The 17595-nt window shown below is 47.1% G+C and overlaps 1 protein-coding gene across 6 annotated transcripts in view; it reads left to right on the top strand.

Annotated features, from left to right (window-relative positions):
- LOC143276539 (myc box-dependent-interacting protein 1-like) overlaps positions 1–17595 on the top strand; it is an 81916-nt gene that overhangs the window by 52260 nt on the left and 12061 nt on the right. For 2 of the 6 annotated variants that reach the window (XM_076581093.1, XM_076581098.1), the window contains exons 11-14: positions 541–576; positions 6212–6429; positions 7110–7186; positions 9031–9168. In XM_076581093.1, coding sequence (XP_076437208.1) covers positions 541–576; positions 6212–6429; positions 7110–7186; positions 9031–9168 — 469 coding nt within the window. The remainder of the gene's footprint in view (positions 1–540; positions 577–6211; positions 6430–7109; positions 7187–9030; positions 9169–17595) is intronic. The other 4 variants (XM_076581097.1, XM_076581094.1, XM_076581099.1 and 1 more) reach the window with 3 other exon arrangements.

The raw sequence follows: 17595 nt of genomic DNA, 5'->3' as shown, positions 1-17595 counted from the left end.
AGTGTAACACCTTTCAACCCGTCCCCTTTCCTACCACTTCCCCCTCTTACTGTTTATGACCACAGTCTCTTTTGCGACATGGATTGTAATGGTAAATGGTTGTTGTTTGTTTATTTGTGTGTATGTTTTGGGTTTGTTTTTTTGTTGGTTTTTTTGTTTTTTTTTTTTTTTTTTTTTACATTAAAAAGAAAATTGCAGTATCCGTAATTCCTATTTATTATTAGCCAGAATATTCAAATTAACAGCACAAGTTCAGTAAGGAAAAGGCATTCCATATCAGTGCAAATATTTGTAGGTATATTGCTCAACCTCACTATCTTTTGCACATTTTACACACCCTGGTTCAAAAGACGTTCCCTGTATAGAGTGAACATGTTCTTAAAAAAAAATTAAAACAAATAGATTGATTAAAACAATGAATGAATAAGTGAAATAGTTGATGGCATGGTTGTAATGGTGAATGCTATCTGTAGTGTTGTCATTGTTTTTGTTTTTTTTCTCTTCCTTTTTTTTTTTTTTTTTTTTCATTGGGTTATAAAGAGGCTCTCCAGTGGAGGAGGAGGATTCCTCATCCAGGTAAGATGGAGGGGGCCATGGGATCACAGCCAGAGGGATTTTGAAGGTCGCTGCTTGTCTGTGGTAGTTGTAGAACACTTTGCTTCGCTCTCTCTTTTTCTTCTTCTTTTTTTTTTAATTTTTATTTTTTTTAAATTTTTTATGAAACAACAGGAAGGTTTCAAAGCATATGGACTGATCCATAATTACCATACCACGCCTGGTTATTTAAAATCAAAGAACAGAAAAGGAGCAAAAGTGTTTGACCTATGTATTTTACGAATGAGAGCCTGCCAAAGGTATTTAAAGTACATGAAAGTGAAATGAAATAAGATAAACAAACAAACTGCAAGTACATTGAAAATTTGGCGGGGGGTGGGGGGGTGGGGGTGAAAAAGAAAGAAAGAAAAAATGCAGGGAAAATGATTATAAAATGAACTAAAGAATAAAATGGGCCATGTTTGGAAAACCTTGGCACACCCCCATGTTGAGGCAAAGGCACACAAGTCCACACCATCGCTGCATATGTTTTGTTTTGTTTTCCATTCGTGTGCAGACAGAGCTCAAGTACAGTCTCTTTTTGGTCAGGATTTGGTTTCATCTTTCTAAAACCTCAGAAAAAAAAAGTTGCTATTCATCATTCAAGAAGTAATTGTATGGGCTTTGGCCATGTACTTTTCATATACTGCATTAGGATGTCGTAACAGTTTGGGGCACAGCATGGATTGTATTTTTAAACAATGTTCACTGAAAAGGGAAAATGAATATGTACATATGTTTGGTCTATCAGTACTGCTGTGTGAATGTATATGTTGCTAAGTTTTTTCACATATTGTGTTTACTTTTGTGTATAAAAAATGGTGGCCGATTATATATGAATTTTTTAATGGACACTGCACTGTATTTGCTGTTACAATCTTCAGTTTCTTAACTGAGGACCACTGTTATATAAAAAAAACCCAACTAACTGCTTGCACTCTTGAACATCACAGTAAATACATATAAATAATTTGTGTAGGGCAGTGCGGACAAAATTTGTGAAGCTTTTCAACAGACCCTTCTTTGTTTCATAAGATAGCTTGTTATAATCTGGTCAAGGTTTCACGCCCATTTACCAAAGATAGTACTCCTCGGTACTTCTGAAAGTGGTTAAGAATTTTGAGGTATTGTTGATTTTTGACTGTGATGATAGATAGTGCTAGGTTTAGCTGGGGTGACAGTTCATGAAGGATGAAAACGTGTGAAAGTGTTTGATTGATTATCACTGTCAATCACACTCCCATCTCAGGGTGTTTTCAGCCAGTGCAACAGAAGGAATAAAAGTTGGAAAGATTCCGTGAAAGAAAAGGGCTTGTTATTTTAAGTCAGTCAAGAAGATATCCTGACCCTTTTGCCTTTGATTAACAGCTTGATTGCTTGATAAATGTAGTGAAACCATTTCAGTGTAAAAGTTCTCTCTTTCTCTCCCTCTCCCCCCCACCCCCATTCTCTCTCTCTTTCTCTCTTTCTCTGTTTTGGTGAATAAACAAGGCCAGGCAGTGAAACTCCTTGAAGTATCCATGCAAAAACTCTGATGGGTTGGGAAGGTGATCAATGTAAAATTCGCATTAACAGAATCAAGTCTCATAATGCAAGATGTATTGAAACATGTTGACTGTTTCCCTAACTCAAGCAGACGGAGATCTGTATGGAGGTTTGACTGGTTTTGTTGAGTAAAGTCAAAGTGTTCATTGGAAGAAACCATGACAGAGAATGATGTTCATGGTGGCAGTCTCCTCTCTGGAGGGGACGCTCACTCAAGTCTGGTTCAGCGAGTAAAAGGTTATTGTCTTCAATTCGGGGCTTAGTAGGTGGTGTTCTGCATATGCTTAATCAGAACAGGCACTACTGAACACCACCAAAGTGATTCAGCAGCAGTGTGGGGTCTCCTCTGGTGTGAGGCCTCCTGACGATAGTTCCCTGAGAACTGCTGACACTGAGACTGTAGCAGACGAGCCTGGGTGTTGCTGTGTATTGGGAACTCAGGATGAGGGGTACAGGAGTATTGCCACTGAAACGGTGCAGATAATGGGGCAACCAAAAAAAAAAAGAAAAGAAAAGAGAAAGGATTATGAGAGAATGAAGTGGTGTACCTGCATTACGCTATGTGACCGGCATTGTGCCCTTCACTGCACTGCTGACCAGTTAGCAGCAGCTGAGAGGGGAGATGAGTTTGGTCTTCATCTTTTTTTTTCTTTTTTTTATGGTTTTCTTTGTAGGCTTGGTACTGCTTAATATCCCCTTCTGAAACTGTTTGATAAACCCCAAAAGAAAAAAAAGAAAGTCGTCGGTACGTCATCATGAATTTTAATATCTTTGATTATTTTCATATTTACGACTGAATGTTGAAATCGAAGGCTTTCACGATGTGCATGGGGTTTGGAGGGAATGAGACAGGGGTAGGGGTGAGGATAGAGAGTTCTTTAGTTTGTCGCTTTGTAGTAGTTTTTTTTTTCATAAGTTTCTCATGTGATTTTCAGTCAGATTTGTCGTTGACATATTTCTTTTTAACAGTTCTGTGTTCATGTGTTCTTTGATGTAGCCCTACCCCCCACATCCCTCTTTTTTTCCTTTCTTTTATACCCCAGGGCTGGGTGGAAAAAAAGCATATGTTTTGCTTATCTCATTACCCTGGTAAAATAAAATTTCGTTTCCTTTCCTTTCCACCTTCCTTCCTTTTTCTTTTTCTGTCTTTGTTCCTTTCTCTTACGCACTAGCAGTGCATGTAGTTGTGGTAGTTTGGTTTTGGGGATGGAGGAATGACAGTAGAATGTGCTTTGCATGACCTGTACTTTGTGATTGGATGCCTCTGGCTGTTCAGCTGTCCAGTAGTTGGGTGTCAGAATTTCCATTTCACTCCTCTTCACTTAATGCGGGTGAATTCTCAGATAGTTTGTAAAAGCAGAGCATTCTTCAGTGCCGACATCCAAGTATGCTATTTGATTAGCAAACACTTGAGTCTAAAACTTGTCTGTATCCATAATATCTCAATCCATAGCATGTTTCATGAGTTGTTTCCCTTCACCAATCTTCCATCCATAATTTCATTAGCATTGGGCAGTCTTTGTTCAAATTTTTTGTTGTTGAAAATGTTGAAAAATCAAAGGTTTGTAGCAGAGGAAGTCCTTCAAGAAGGTTACATGGACAGTGACAGTAACAAGGATCCAAATGAAACAGATTTTAGCCCAGGTGGCAACAATTTTTATGCAGAAAGTGACTGTCATCATGTCAGGTTTTAGGCCAGTGTGTCTAAACAAAATCACATTGATGCTTTTGCCCCACTGCCTGTTTTCTCACTAGATGTTCTGGGTAGTCTCAGGACAGGAGTGCTGCCGCAGAGTCTTGTGAAGGTGTAGCACCACAAACTGGTTGAAAATGTGGATTGCGTAGTGAGTAGCTGTTGCTTTCTTCACAAGGTGGTCAGAGTTGTTGAAAATGTGGATTGCGTAGTGAGTAGCTGTTGCTTTCTTCACAAGGTGATCAGAGTTGTTGAAAATGTGGATTGCGTAGTGAGTAGCTGTTGCTTTCTTCACAAGGTGATCAGAGTTGTTGAAAATGTGGATTGCGTAGTGAGTAGCTGTTGCTTTCTTCACAAGGTGATCAGAGTTGTTGAAAATGTGGATTGCGTAGTGAGTAGCTGTTGCTTTCTTCACAAGGTGATCAGAGTTGTTGAAAATGTGGATTGCGTAGTGAGTAGCTGTTGCTTTCTTCACAAGGTGATCAGAGTTGTTGAAAATGTGGATTGCGTAGTGAGTAGCTGTTGCTTTCTTCACAAGGTGGTCAGAGTTGTTGAAAATGTGGATTGCGTAGTGAGTAGCTGTTGCTTTCTTCACAAGGTGGTCAGAGTTGTTGAAAATGTGGATTGCGTAGTGAGTAGCTGTTGCTTTCTTCACAAGGTGATCAGAGTTGTTGAAAATGTGGATTGCGTAGTGAGTAGCTGTTGCTTTCTTCACAAGGTGATCAGAGTTGTTGAAAATGTGGATTGTGTAGTGAGTAGCTGTTGCTTTCTTCACGAGGTGATCAGAGTTGTTGAAAATGTGGATTGTGTAGTGAGTGGCTGTTGCTTTCTGGACAAGGTGATCAGAGTTGTTGAAAATGTGGATTGTGTAGTGAGTAGCTGTTGCTTTCTGGACAAGGTGATCTCAGTTTTTGAAGATGTGGATTGTGTATTGAGTAGCTGTTGCTTTCTGGACAAGGTGATCAGAGTTGTTGAAAATGTGGATTGTGTAGTGAGTGGCTGTTGCTTTCTCCACAAGGTGATATCAGTTTTTGAAGATGTGGATTGTGTAGTGAGTAGCTGTTGCTTTCTCCACAAGGTGATCTGAGCCATTGAACTCCACCATGTTGTCATGTTACAGACGTGTGTGACCAGAGTGTGTCCCAGTGCTCAGTGTTATCTGAGTCATGGTGGAGGGTGGGAGGGTGTTTACATGGGAGGTAACACAGTCCTGATCTATGACAAAGCAGTTTTTGACGTTGGCTGGGGGAGAGGGGGGGGGGGGGGGGGGTTGGAGGGCAAGCCCAGTTGTGACCTTTGACATGTTGAATCAGAACAGGCATGATAAAACACCACTGGATGAAGATGGTTAATTTTGCACATACACATGTGTGTCTGTGTCTGAGAGAGAGAGAGAGATTTACCTCCAGTGTTTTAATTGTAACTGCTCACAATCTTATTGTCTTTTTCTCTCTGCCTGTACCTGCCTCTCTCTCCTTTCTCTTTCTCTCTCTCTGGACGAATTGCATGTTTTAACAGCCTGCCCTTTATATAATCATCTCGGAAAGAAATATTTGCACAAGCATATGCAAAATGTTAGAAATCTATCGTTACCATGTCTGCTGCGAAACAAAAGTTGCAATGTGACCAGAGATGTTGCAATGTTTGTTTTTTATGCATTAAGACTGAGAGAAGAGCACTGTCAGCCCTTAACAGAAATATCAGCCTTGTGCTTTTCATTTAGTTTACTTGTTCTCAGTGAGCCCACTGTGTATTAAGTGGATTGTTTTTGTTCTTATTTTATTTTTTAGTTAAGATGTGTGTGCGACATGTGCACCCAAAATGTATACAGGTCGGTGACTTTTCATTAAAATTCTTGCGTTCTTGCATTTTTGCTTTTCTTTCTTTCTTTCTCTCTTTCTCTCTTTGTTTCTTTGTCTCTCTCTCTCTCTCTCTCTCTCTCTCTCTCTCTCTCTCTCTCTCTCTCTGTTTGCTTCTTTTGATTTTGTCCCTCATTAGGGTGATGCAAAAAAACAACATACACCTTGCTTTTCTATTACCTTTGTCAATGAAGAATTTGCCTGTCTTGTCTTATTTTTTTCTCTCTGTGTCTGCCTCTGTCTTTCTCAATACATATTTGTACATGTGTGAGAAATGAGCAAGTTGGGGAATATGTGTGTGTGTGTGTGAGAGAGAGAGAGAGAGAGACACACACACACACACACACACACACACACACACACAAACACACACATTTGTCTCTTTGTCCATTCTGTCTTTTCATGTCTCACTTCTCTACCCCTTCTCCTCCCCACCCCCACCCCTCCCATTTCTCCTGCCCTCCACCCCGCCCCACTGCAGAATGGTTGACTGATGATAGCCATGTTTGGTGTTTTCCAGCAGCGATGAGCAGCCTCTGAATGGGGACTCGAGCCCGCGCCCCGGCACCGGCACCGGCACCGATTCCCCAGCCTCCAGTGCCAGTCCTGCCGCCACCCCCACCACCCCCACCGCTGTGCCCCGCCCTTCCCCAGCCCCTGTGGCGGCCAGTGCGGGTGGTGGTGGTGGTGGTGTGGGTGTGAGCGTGAAGGAGGAGCAGGAAGACGGGGATGGAGAGGGTGAGTGGTGTCGGCCGGCGTTGGTGTGTGCTGCTGTATGTTGTCTTTGCTGGTGTGACAACCGATTTCTTTACAACACCAATTTATCCCACTTTAGTTTCTTCATTAGTTTGGTGTTTTTTTTTAGCTCATAATTCCATGATAATTGCTAGAAAATCCTTAATTGTTCTTTTTCTAATTTTATCCACCAGTAAATAGGTTCACAAGGCACTCCAGATGCCACGTCAAAGTGGTTAGTGTCACAGTCTGAAGACATGGAGCACACAGCTTTGAACCCCATCAGAGGTGGGGGTGGGAGGGTTCAGCCCATAGCTGGCCTCTACCCAGGGTTGAGTGTGCTGTGGGCTCAATATGGGGAAGACTGGGACCTTATAGTCAAGGGTCATCCGCTTCAGGGATGCATCTATGGGAGTGTTGCTCAAATGTCCTGACCAACACTGAAGTTGTCTGTATTTTTTTATGCCTGCTTGATGCTAGGGACATACTGTGAGAGTACAGCCTTGGCAAACTTAAGTGGACTTCCATGGCAACATTGTCATCACCCATATCATCATTCGTCATTAATCGGAATTTAGAAAAGAAAATGTCACAGATTTTAGGACACACTTAAAGGGCTGTTTAAGGCAGTGTTGAAGAAATATGTCTGTCAGTCAGAAAAAGAGGGTGACTGTCGTTCACAGATGATGACCACGTGTACGGCAATCAGGACGCAGTGGCTGCTGCCAAAGTGAACGGAGACGTGGACAGTGCACCCAAGGTAAGGGGGGGTGTGGGGAGGAGGGTGCTGAGTGGGAGTGAGGAGATGTGGGTGGGTTTTCTGGGATGGTGGTGGTATGGGATAAGATGTGTTGTCGTATGGTGTTATTTGTTGCTGTTGCTGTAGTGTGTGTTTCACATTGTTTGTGTGTGTGTGTGTGTGTGTGTGTGTTATCTTTTTGAATCCATGCATGTTTGAGCTATTTGTTGTCTGATGTGTGCACATGTGTTTGTGCATGTGTTCTGTTTGATGTGGAGCACTCTGCATTTTTTTTTTTTTTTTTTTTTTTTTTTTTTGTCTCTCTCACTACACTAAGTTTTGTTCGTGGGTTGTGATGATTTTGCTGGGTGCAGTGTATTGTTGTTTGGTAAGGTTTTGAAGTGCTGACTATGGATGTGTTCTTTCTCATTGTTGTTGTCTTCACTGTTTAACGGTGTTGATGGACACAGTGAAGTGATGAACTCAGTATGAGAAAGATTGCCGTGAAGATGATATACTCGGGAGGGTTCATCTTTTGAAGTGGTCTTTGAGGCTGAATAAAGTGAAGGAGAGGATTAGGCCCTGTTTTTTTTTCTGTGCCATGCCCCAGACACAGTGGGTGTGAATGACTTCACTGTCCAGTTGGCTGTAAAAAAAAAAAAAAAAAAGCAATGGGACCCTTAACCCTTAAAGTGATTGAGAACTTTGGATGGAATAAGACAAGTGGATGATAGAGTATGACAAGTGGAGGTCATCAGCAGTTCTTTAACCTTTTGACGTAATTAGAGGAAGGCTTGGGTTATGAAATAAGAAAAAGTAAACCAAAAACCAAATGTGTCATCAACGAAGTTAAGTCTGTATAATGCCTTTTTTTTCTTCTTTTTTTTTTATTGCCTCTGTGTGCGTGTTTGTGTGTATGTGTGTGTGCCTGTCCAATGTTGGTAGCATGGCAGTGAGAACTATGACTGTACCAATTAACCCCTCTGTGATCACATGATGAGCAGGGTGAGAGGTCATAGGTCAAGGGCATACACATGGCAAAATGGAGCTTGCAGGCACTACAGAAATTGGGACTTAACATCCATGACTTGGTTTAAACAGTGACTGGACATGGTGAGAAGGCATCTTCTGAAATTCATGGTCAAAGGTCAAGGTCACAACATGGCATATTATTATGTATGTATATTTTTTAATTAAGTTTCAGATGCAAGAGAGAGAACGTGTAGCATCCAGTCTACGTTACAGTTGGTACTTTGATTGGCATGATGAGAGGAGAAATACCAAAGATTTGTAAAGTCAGGGGTAAGGGTTCATGATCCGAACATGGCATTTTAGTAGGGTATTTTGAAGACAAGATAGAGCTTGGGATTTTTCATCCAATTTTCATCAAACAAAAGGATTCAGAATTTAAGGTTAGAGGACAAATGCCAAGATCACAAAAATGTGCGAATAAAGATGTCCATTCATAAATGGTTACATTATCATTGTTGTCATTATTATATGGATGCTTATATAATGCCTATCCATGGCCTAAGACCAGACTCTAAGTGCTTTACAAACTTGGGTTCATTTGCACAACAAGCTGGATACCTGGGCAGAGCCGACTGACGGCTGCCATTGCTTTGTAGTATGTGATGTTTTGTTTTTCCCTTTTCCATAATTCCTGTGTTTGATAATGAAATGAGCATGACACGTTGGTCTTGAAGGCCTTGATGTTTGTTTTGTTGCCCAGGATGTGTAAACAAAGTGAGTCTGTGTGACCAAGCTGTGCAGTCAATGATGGATCCCCCGTCAGTCAGTGTGTGTGGGTGTGTGTGTCGTGGAGTGTTGCTGGTAGCCATGTTGCTTTGTGTCCGTCCATGCAGAGTGAATCACCACCACCACCAACACCACCACCGCAGGAAGAGACCACCACACCGGCCTCCGCCCCCGCTGTTGAAAGCGCTTTTGCCGAAGAGGGTTGCCCTAGCGATCCTTCTGCCTTAGCGGATGATTCCCTCGCTGTAAGATCCCCAGCTTCTGCCCCTCTCCCTGCAGTGGTAGCACCCTGTGTAGAGGAGTGCAACTCTAGTGCACTGCCGCTGTATCTAACGCCTGTTCCTGCGGCCCCTGTAGCCTTGCCCCCCTGTAGTGTGCTGTCCTTGCCTGTCCCTAGCCCTGTGCATGTGGAGGGGAGGGGGTCCCCAGTCACTGGGGCGCAGCAGGTAGGTGGCGCCGTCGCTGGCCAGGGGACAGCACTCGGCCCGGCACAAGGCGCCGGACACAGGGAGGAAGTGGAAACGTCAGTGGAGGAGAAGGCGGCAGCAGCAGAAGGGGAAAGTCAGGGGACAGAAAGTGGTGCTGCAGCCCTGCAGGAGTGTGGAGACGTGAGGAAAGCCAGCTCTGCAGACAGCCACATGTTCATCGACACCAGCTACCAGCAGGAAATTGACACCGCCCTCGGGGAAGAGGACAAAGCCAAGTGTGGGGTACAGGCCCAGCCTGGGTCTGTCAAAAAAGATCAGTGTGTGGACACGTTATTGACTGAGGATGCCAGGTCAGAGGTCAGAGCTGAACCGCACGACTCCAAGAGTGTGGTGGAGGGGGAGGGAGTGACCAGCTCAGAGTCCACCTCCACCCCCAACAGCATCACCTCTGACTTTGACACGCTGGCCGACACGACGTCAGAGAGGAAGGGACATGCCGAGCCACAGCACCCGGCACAGCATCCTGACCAGAGAGAAGCAGCAGGGTGGTCTGATGAGGTCAGGGTACCCAGACCCACAGGGGACCAGAAGGACCCAGGGTTGCCCGGGGACCGGCCAGAGGGGGCTGCAGGTCCTGCCAGTTCCAAGGCCAGCAGCGAGTTCCTCATCACCAGCTCCTTCTCTGATGTGTCCTCAGCCACAGGCCACAACCTGCACAGCCCTGTGGGGGAGGTGTACGACAACATCACCTTCTCCAGCCAGGAGGACCTGCAGGACCAAGGGGCCCGGAACAGGGATGCTGGAGACCTGGGCTCAAAGCTCACGGCCTCCATGTCGGCAGAAGAGAAGAGCGTCATTTCAGCTCTGGAGCAGGCCATCAGGAGCGCTTCATCTCCCGACCCTCTGGCTGAGTCAGAGGCAGTACTGGTGGAAGGCTCTTACTTAAAGCCGGAGCAATGCACCCATGTCATTGACATTCCCCCAGCCAGCATTCCAAATCTGGTTGTCTCTCAGGAGAGCTGGTCACAAGATGAGGGCTTGTATGAGAGCATTATGCCACTTGGTGATGACAGACCTCCAGATGACAGCAAGGGTGGATGTCAGGCTCCAGACTATCAGACCTGTCTGACTGAAGGTTTCGAGGATGGCACCCATCTTTACAGGGACTCAGGTGTCCAAACCACCAGCGTCCCTTGCATTCCCACCCCTCCCAAAGACCCATTGACAGGTGTGATGTTGAAACCACCGGTGTTCCTCATCTCTCCCTACACTGTTGTGCCCCATGAGACCCCAGAGGAGAGAATGTCGCCCAAGAAGGGGAGTGTGGGTGTGGGTGAAGAGAGCAAGAAAAGCTTGAGCCACAAGGGGTTTGACATGGTGCGGTCTATGCTACACCTGACCTCCAGAGTGCGGGCCACAGGACAGAAGAGTGGAGCCAAGGCCACGAAAAGTGTGGACAGCCCGGAAAGAAGCGTCACCGCTCAGTCAGAAGACACCAAGAAACGGAAGCGATCCTCCCCAGGAAAATCTCCCAGCATGGACGCCAAGAATTTCAAGAGAAAAGTCTGTGCATCTCCTGATGGATCCTCTGCTGTGTGTGAGGAGGATTCCGAAGGAACGGCAGCGCCCAGACCATCACCTGAAGAAAACAAGAGCCCTGCTGAACCCAAGTGCTGCAAGACTATGGATGAGAACTTCCCCCTCAGGGAAGCACCCCCAAGTCCTGAGGGGTTCAAGTCAGGTCAGGTGGTGGGTGGTGTTGGTGCGGAGGGGATGTGGTGTGTAGGAGGACCAGGTCAGGCAGCCGGGGACAGATCAGGACCTCAGGGTGGAGGTGGTCAGCAGCCAGCACCCTCCTCCCCTCAGGCCAGCAGCCCAGGAGTGACCCACAACAGCCACACAGCACCCAACAGTAACTCAGCACCACCAACAGAACCTCTGCCAGTGGCTACTTTGAGATCAGCCATCTCTGGAGTCCATCCGTCAGGACCTAAGTCCTCAGGCCGGACTCTGAATCCACTGGCTCCTCCGTTCAGGATGCCAGCCTCAGCTATTGGACCACAGCCAGTGACAGGGGCTGGAGTCAATCCTAGCTTTTCTTTCTCCTCACCCAGAGCAGCGCCCCCTGCCTCAGAACTTCACTCTCTGACATCTCACCCAAATCCTTCAATCACAGGTCTAGCGCATGCAACTGTTGATGGACGTGAGCAGATGACTAGTTCTTCAGAAGACCCCCAGCAGAACTATATACCCCAGCCTTATGCTGTGCCAGCGTCCAAGGCCCCAACAGATGGCAGGAAGGAGGACTCCTTTCCCCTGCGCCACCGTCCCGTCAACAGGAACTCACTGTACCTCAGAGCGCTCCAGCATGCCTTCCACGGACGACGCACTCAGAGCAGCCAGCAGCCAGGAGCCAACAAGAGGTTCCCCCCTGCAACCTTCACGCAGCAGGGCTGGCACCCATCCACCCACCTCTCACCCACCTTCAGGACACCCCAGTTCAGCCTTGACGGGTGGGGGCAAGAGCATGGGGGCGATGTTGCCATGGGAACAGCATCCTCCCTGCCTGGTGTGCTGCAGGAGTCGGTGATGAAGGGGGAGGTGGAAAGGATGGCCATGACCCACGGCCCTGGAGTCGGGCTGGACTCCCACCCAGGCAAGGTGTCCAAGTTAGGGGATGGGGACGTCATCAGACAGGTGTCCACCCCTGCCCCAGGCAAACCACTCCTGGTCAGTGCTACTCACGTGGCAGATATCCCCCAGCCAGCCCCCAGTCACAACCAGGAAGGACCTAAGGCCAGCCCTCAAATCACCCCCGGTCGTAGAGCCGCCGATGCTGCCTTCGATTTAGATGTGGCTCGGGAAACCTGGCGGAAGGCATGGAGAGCCAGCAGCATTCCTGACAACACCGCCACAGAACAGAAATCTGGGAATGATAAACAAGAAAGCCCTGTTCAGACAGTGGTTTCATCAGTTCCTCAGGCAGACAACAGATCGTCGAAACATGACAGCCAGGGTACAGGTGTGACAGAAACCAGTGACGACGTTCACCTTTATGAAAATGTACCACAGCCTCTGTCCAGAAACATGTTCAGTACCTCTGTTGAAGACTGTAAGGCAGACACAGAAAAGGATATGTATGTCACCATGGAGGGAAATTATGGCAGTGGGAAAAAGACTGCAGGGACAGAGACATGGAACAAGGGTGGCAGTGATGTTGAAGACCTGAGCTGTGGAGACCAACTCTCGCGTGTGGAACATGTCAGCCAGAAAATGGAAACAGAAGAGAGAGGTTGTGGAGCATTGGCAAGAAACGTGGATGGTGCGCCAGGTTCTGCATTGCTGGTCAGCGTTTCTCAGGACACTGACTGTCAGACAGCATCCCCCAAACCTCGGCTTGAGTCTGTCAGAGACAAACCTGCTTCAGGTGATGAACTGACTGGACCACTGGAGTCACTTAAACCATCCATATCATTATCCCTCAGTGAGTCTTCTGTGATGCTTGATTCAGTTGATATCTCTGCTGTTTCTTGTGATGAAGTTGCTGAGTCCCTTGATGAACAGGTTGTGCTGACTGATGAGCCACATGTCAGGGAAATGTTGACTGAAGAAGAAACGGTGCATGTAGGGCGGGCTGATATTCCATGTGATGAACAGAATATGCCAGTGACCTCTGTCAGTTGTGATGACAAAGCTGTGTTTGAGGAATCCCAGCATCAATCTGAGGTGCACAACACTTCAGGCGACATGGCACCAGTCTTCCAGCAGTGCTCAGAGGACATGCCAGCTGTCCTGGAGGAATCAGGAGAGAGAAGAGCTATCTGTGAGGAGTCTGTGGACAGACAGCCAGACGGTGCCGAAGCAGGCCCTGACCTGTCTGCTGTGCAACCTGTCAACAGAGGTGATGTGTGTCGGGGTATGGAGGATGAGGTCATGACCGGTGTGACCCCTGACACCTGCACTGCCTCAGTGGCAGCACATGAGGAACCCCACAGGCCTGCTGGCCCCCTGGAGAGGGACAGTGTGTCTGGTGACAGGGAAGACAGCGCACAGGGCAGCTGGAGGTCTGCACACACTGAGAAGACAGAGGAGTGTGCAGACCTGAGGAACAACCTCAGTCCACCTTGTGAAGGAAACAAGCCATCAGTGTCCAAGAGGACCTGTCGTCAGCCAGGACTGGAGACTGCTGACATGAGCAGGGCAGGTAGAGAGCTGAACAAAATGCGGGACAGTGTTGAAGGAGAGTCCACTGCCTCATCTAAGAGTGCCGAGTTGAACGGGACAGCAGCGAATGTCTTGGTCATAGATGACTCACTCAGTCCTTCCCGTATTCTTGTGGAGTTCATCAACAAAAACAGTGTCACAGGTTTGCTTAGTGCAGAAGAACACATGACAACATCACTGGACAGTTATGGGAGTGATGAAACGCCAGACAGAACCTTGTATGTGGAGGATTTTGAAAATCAGTGGAACCAGTTCTCTCTCAGCTCAGTGTTTCAGCAAACAGCCAGTGGCGACGCCAGAAGTGAAGAGAGTGGAGAACACCAGTGGAACACGCACTACACCAATAGGGAGCTGATTGAAACGCCAGGCGAAGATTCCGTCACACAGAGATGTGAGGATGGGATGAACCACACACAGACCACCCCTGTCCTGCCTGTCAGCAGCAGTGTAGGTGGACCAAGAGGAGGAGGAATCCTGAGAGACAGCCCAGTGTCTTCCCTGAGGTCCATAGAGGATGAGTTGGGTCAGTCAGGAGTGGTGGGTCCTGTGCAGGACAGCAGCGTCACAGCCAGAGATCCACACAGTGGTGGATACACCAGTCCCCACACAGCTCAGCTGACATCTGCCATGTCTTTTGGGGAATTGTTTGATACACAGCATCATGACAGCACCGAGACAGTCAGCGTTGAAAAGAGCTACCCCGATGCCTATGAGGAGTTAGAGACGGTGGGAGAGAGGGAAGAGATGCTGGACAGGTGTAAGCCAAAGAACAGTGAAGATGTGGAAGGTAGCAGCGTGTCAGACTTACGTGACACCAACAGACCCAGTGTGTTCCAGAGTCTGTTGCCTCCTGAGGGACAGGAGTCACACAGCACAGAAACAGGAGAGAGGATGACTCACAGCATTCACTCCTTGGACAGCACAGCTTCTGTGCAGGACAGTCCACATGAGGGTCGCATCGACACAGAACCACGGCAGAGAGGTCAGGATTCTGCAGGGACATGTGAGTGTCTGGCACACGGGGCACAAGCACCAGAGAACCACAGCCATGTGTCTTCAACCCTCAGTGATTCTGGTTGTATCAGTTCCTTGAAGGATTCGCTACCCATGGAAGTGGTGTCCTATGACAGTGACATCAGCACTACTAATGTCACCCCCAGCATCAGTCAAGGGATGGATCGTGACCACCCTGCCTCACAGGGCACTGACACTGTCTCTGCCTCTGACACTGTTCTTCTGGAAGAGCAGACACACACTGCCTTAGCCACTAGTGGGCAAGCACCTCAGCAACAGCAGGCACTGAACCAACACCAGCACAGAACTGCTGACAGCAGCGAGGTGACAGAGGACCCACTGAGGGCTGTGGATGTTCCCGATGACACAGGGAAAGTGGATGGAGACACCGGCAGACTTCTACAATATACCTCTCCAGCCAACACAAGCTTGGATGTGAGCAGGACAGACCAGACCGGTCAGAAGAATATGGAGGAAACAGAAAAAAGGGAAGCAGGGAATGAGGATAAACCAAACACCAAGAGTGTGGAGGGTATGGAGGAAACAGATTTGGAGCCAGGGAACGGGCATAAACAAAACACAACCAGTCAGAATGACGTGGAGAAAACGGAAATAGAGCCAGAGAATGGGGATATGCAAGACAGGAGCAGAAATAAGGACGAAACAGAACATGATTGGGAGAATGAAGCAGTTGAAAATCGCCCAGCTGAAGTCGGGTGGCACACAAGGCACAAAGAGACTGCCCCTACAGCCACAAGAGGAGAAGATGCCAAAACAGTATGGAGCTCCTCTCCTATAAAAAGCACAGACATTGAGAAGAGTGTGACCAAACACAGCCAAGGCTCACAAACCCTGAACCTGACTTACGAGGTGACAGACAACAGGTGCAGCATGGTCCCCACTTTTACAGCTAGTCCGGCTTTTGGTAAAGACACAAACAGCATGGCACAAAACGCACCCACAATTTTACACACAAAGAAATTGGCGTTTGACACAGACTCTGAGTCCAGACCAGCAGAAGGTGATCCGGGCACAAACTGGACAGCACAAGGTTTGGACCAACACACAGCAGACATCCACACTCAGACAGAGACTTTGGACCAGGGGGAAGGTCCATGTAACTCGGCCACAGGAAGAAACCTCTTTCTCCAAACCATGTCTGTAGAGGATGGGACAGAGGACGAGGCCAGAGTGATGACCGGGCGCTTGATGGAGAACGCTGACAAGGACACTCCCAACCCAGACAGAGGAAACCTGTGTCAGGGAGGTGACAGGCTTCAGGTGACTGTGGAAGAAACCACCTCTGAAAGGGGCAGTAACCCAGAGAACCATGAACACGAACACCACCAGATAAAAGATGATGTCGAGGCATGCAGCAGAGATGGCACTCAACACCAGAAAACATCAGAGAAACAAGAAGAGACCTTGAGAGATGACCCCGCCCTAACAGATGGCTCCTCCCCCCCGAGGAAGGAGGACTGGGCCCAGAGAGACAGCCGGTCAGAGGGGGAGGAGTCTGAGGGGTTTGAGGTGACAGGGGCAGGGGAGGAGGACAGCCTGTACCCGCCAGAAGACGAGTGGGGAGTGGAAGGAGAAGTGGAAAGAAGGGCGGATCGTCAGGCAGTGCCGCCTCGTCAGGTCCTCTGACAGTTTCCGCTGTTTGTTGATTCTGTGTTGGGTTGGCCTTTTGGGGCCTGGTGTTTTGTGAGTTTGTTTTTCCAGTTTGGTATTCACTTTCTCTTCTCTGTAAAAAGAAGTGTTTTTTTTGTTTAGTTTATTTTGTTCTATTTCTCATTATATGTTGTTTTGTTCCACTGTTTGTTTTTACTTTCCAGTTCAGATGACAGCTGGTCTGTTGACAGTGTTGATGTTCTCTGTTCTGATTGCTGTCCTCAGATATTGACTGTTTTCATTGTGAACACTTTGTACCCCGAGTCCTAATTTATCCCTGACACACAGTTGCTTCCCTTGGACCGAACAGGGATATTTCTGTACTGCAGTGGGAACATTTATTTTCTCTTCCTCGATCAAATTTATTCAGTGCTGTCACCTTGTTAGCTTTAGCCTCTATGACTGAGCATGTGTTTTGTGTGAGTTTTGGTGTATGAAGTATGGCTTCAGCAGTGCACTCAGCTGTTGTGGGGCTGGTTCACAGGAACTGCAGTGCAGCTGTACTGAAGGGGTACAAAGTGTTGACAGTCAGTGTTTGGTGTTTTATTCTTCAGATTGCAGATTTAGTGTTTTGCACTCATATTTTCTGCTTGTATGTTGTTTCCACTCCTGCCAAAAACATAACATTGCCAAGAAAGTTATCGCTGATGTGCACTTCCCAGTTTGAAGACATGTTTCGTCGGAATGGTTTTGAAAAAGTTATAACAATGCAAAACAAAATATTTGGTGAATTTTGTTTTCCCCATCATCAAAGGTGGATCTGTACTTGGTCCTGATGTAAATACAAGAGTTACATAGATGCTGATTTAGCAAAGGATTTAAGAAATCAGGGAATTCTTTTGTACAGTGATATATATATATATATATATGTGTGTGTGTGTGTGTGCGTGTGTTTTGCTTTTTTTTTAATGCCCTCCCCTTCCACACTATCCCCAGTTCCCTACCACCTCGAAAGTGTTGAACAGCTTTCTTTTTGTACATTTGTCTTTCTTCTGCAAGAAGATGATCCTTTTGTTGTTGGTTTTGATCCCAAGTGTAGCATGATATTCCTTACCACCACCACCCTCCCCACCACCCCCCCACCCTCCCTGCCCCCTTGCTCCTCCCACCCCTCTTTACCACACCTTCAAGATGTGTGGAACTATCCAGGGTTGACTGGTTTTACTGTAAATAATGTTATGCCAACACACTGATGTACTGTGTGTGACATGACAGTGTGGGGTGAATGATAAAAACTGTATCGCATGCCTGGTTCCTACTGCTGCACCATGAGTATTTAGCCCTGTGTAGAACTATTGGGGGGGGGGGGGGGGGGGGGGGGGGGGGGGGGTCATA

The sequence above is a fragment of the Babylonia areolata genome, chromosome 32 (genome assembly GCF_041734735.1).
Source record: "Babylonia areolata isolate BAREFJ2019XMU chromosome 32, ASM4173473v1, whole genome shotgun sequence".
Lineage (NCBI taxonomy): Eukaryota > Metazoa > Mollusca > Gastropoda > Neogastropoda > Buccinidae > Babylonia > Babylonia areolata.
Note: the sequence above shows the minus strand (reverse complement) of the source record. Positions and strands in the feature narration are given on the sequence as shown.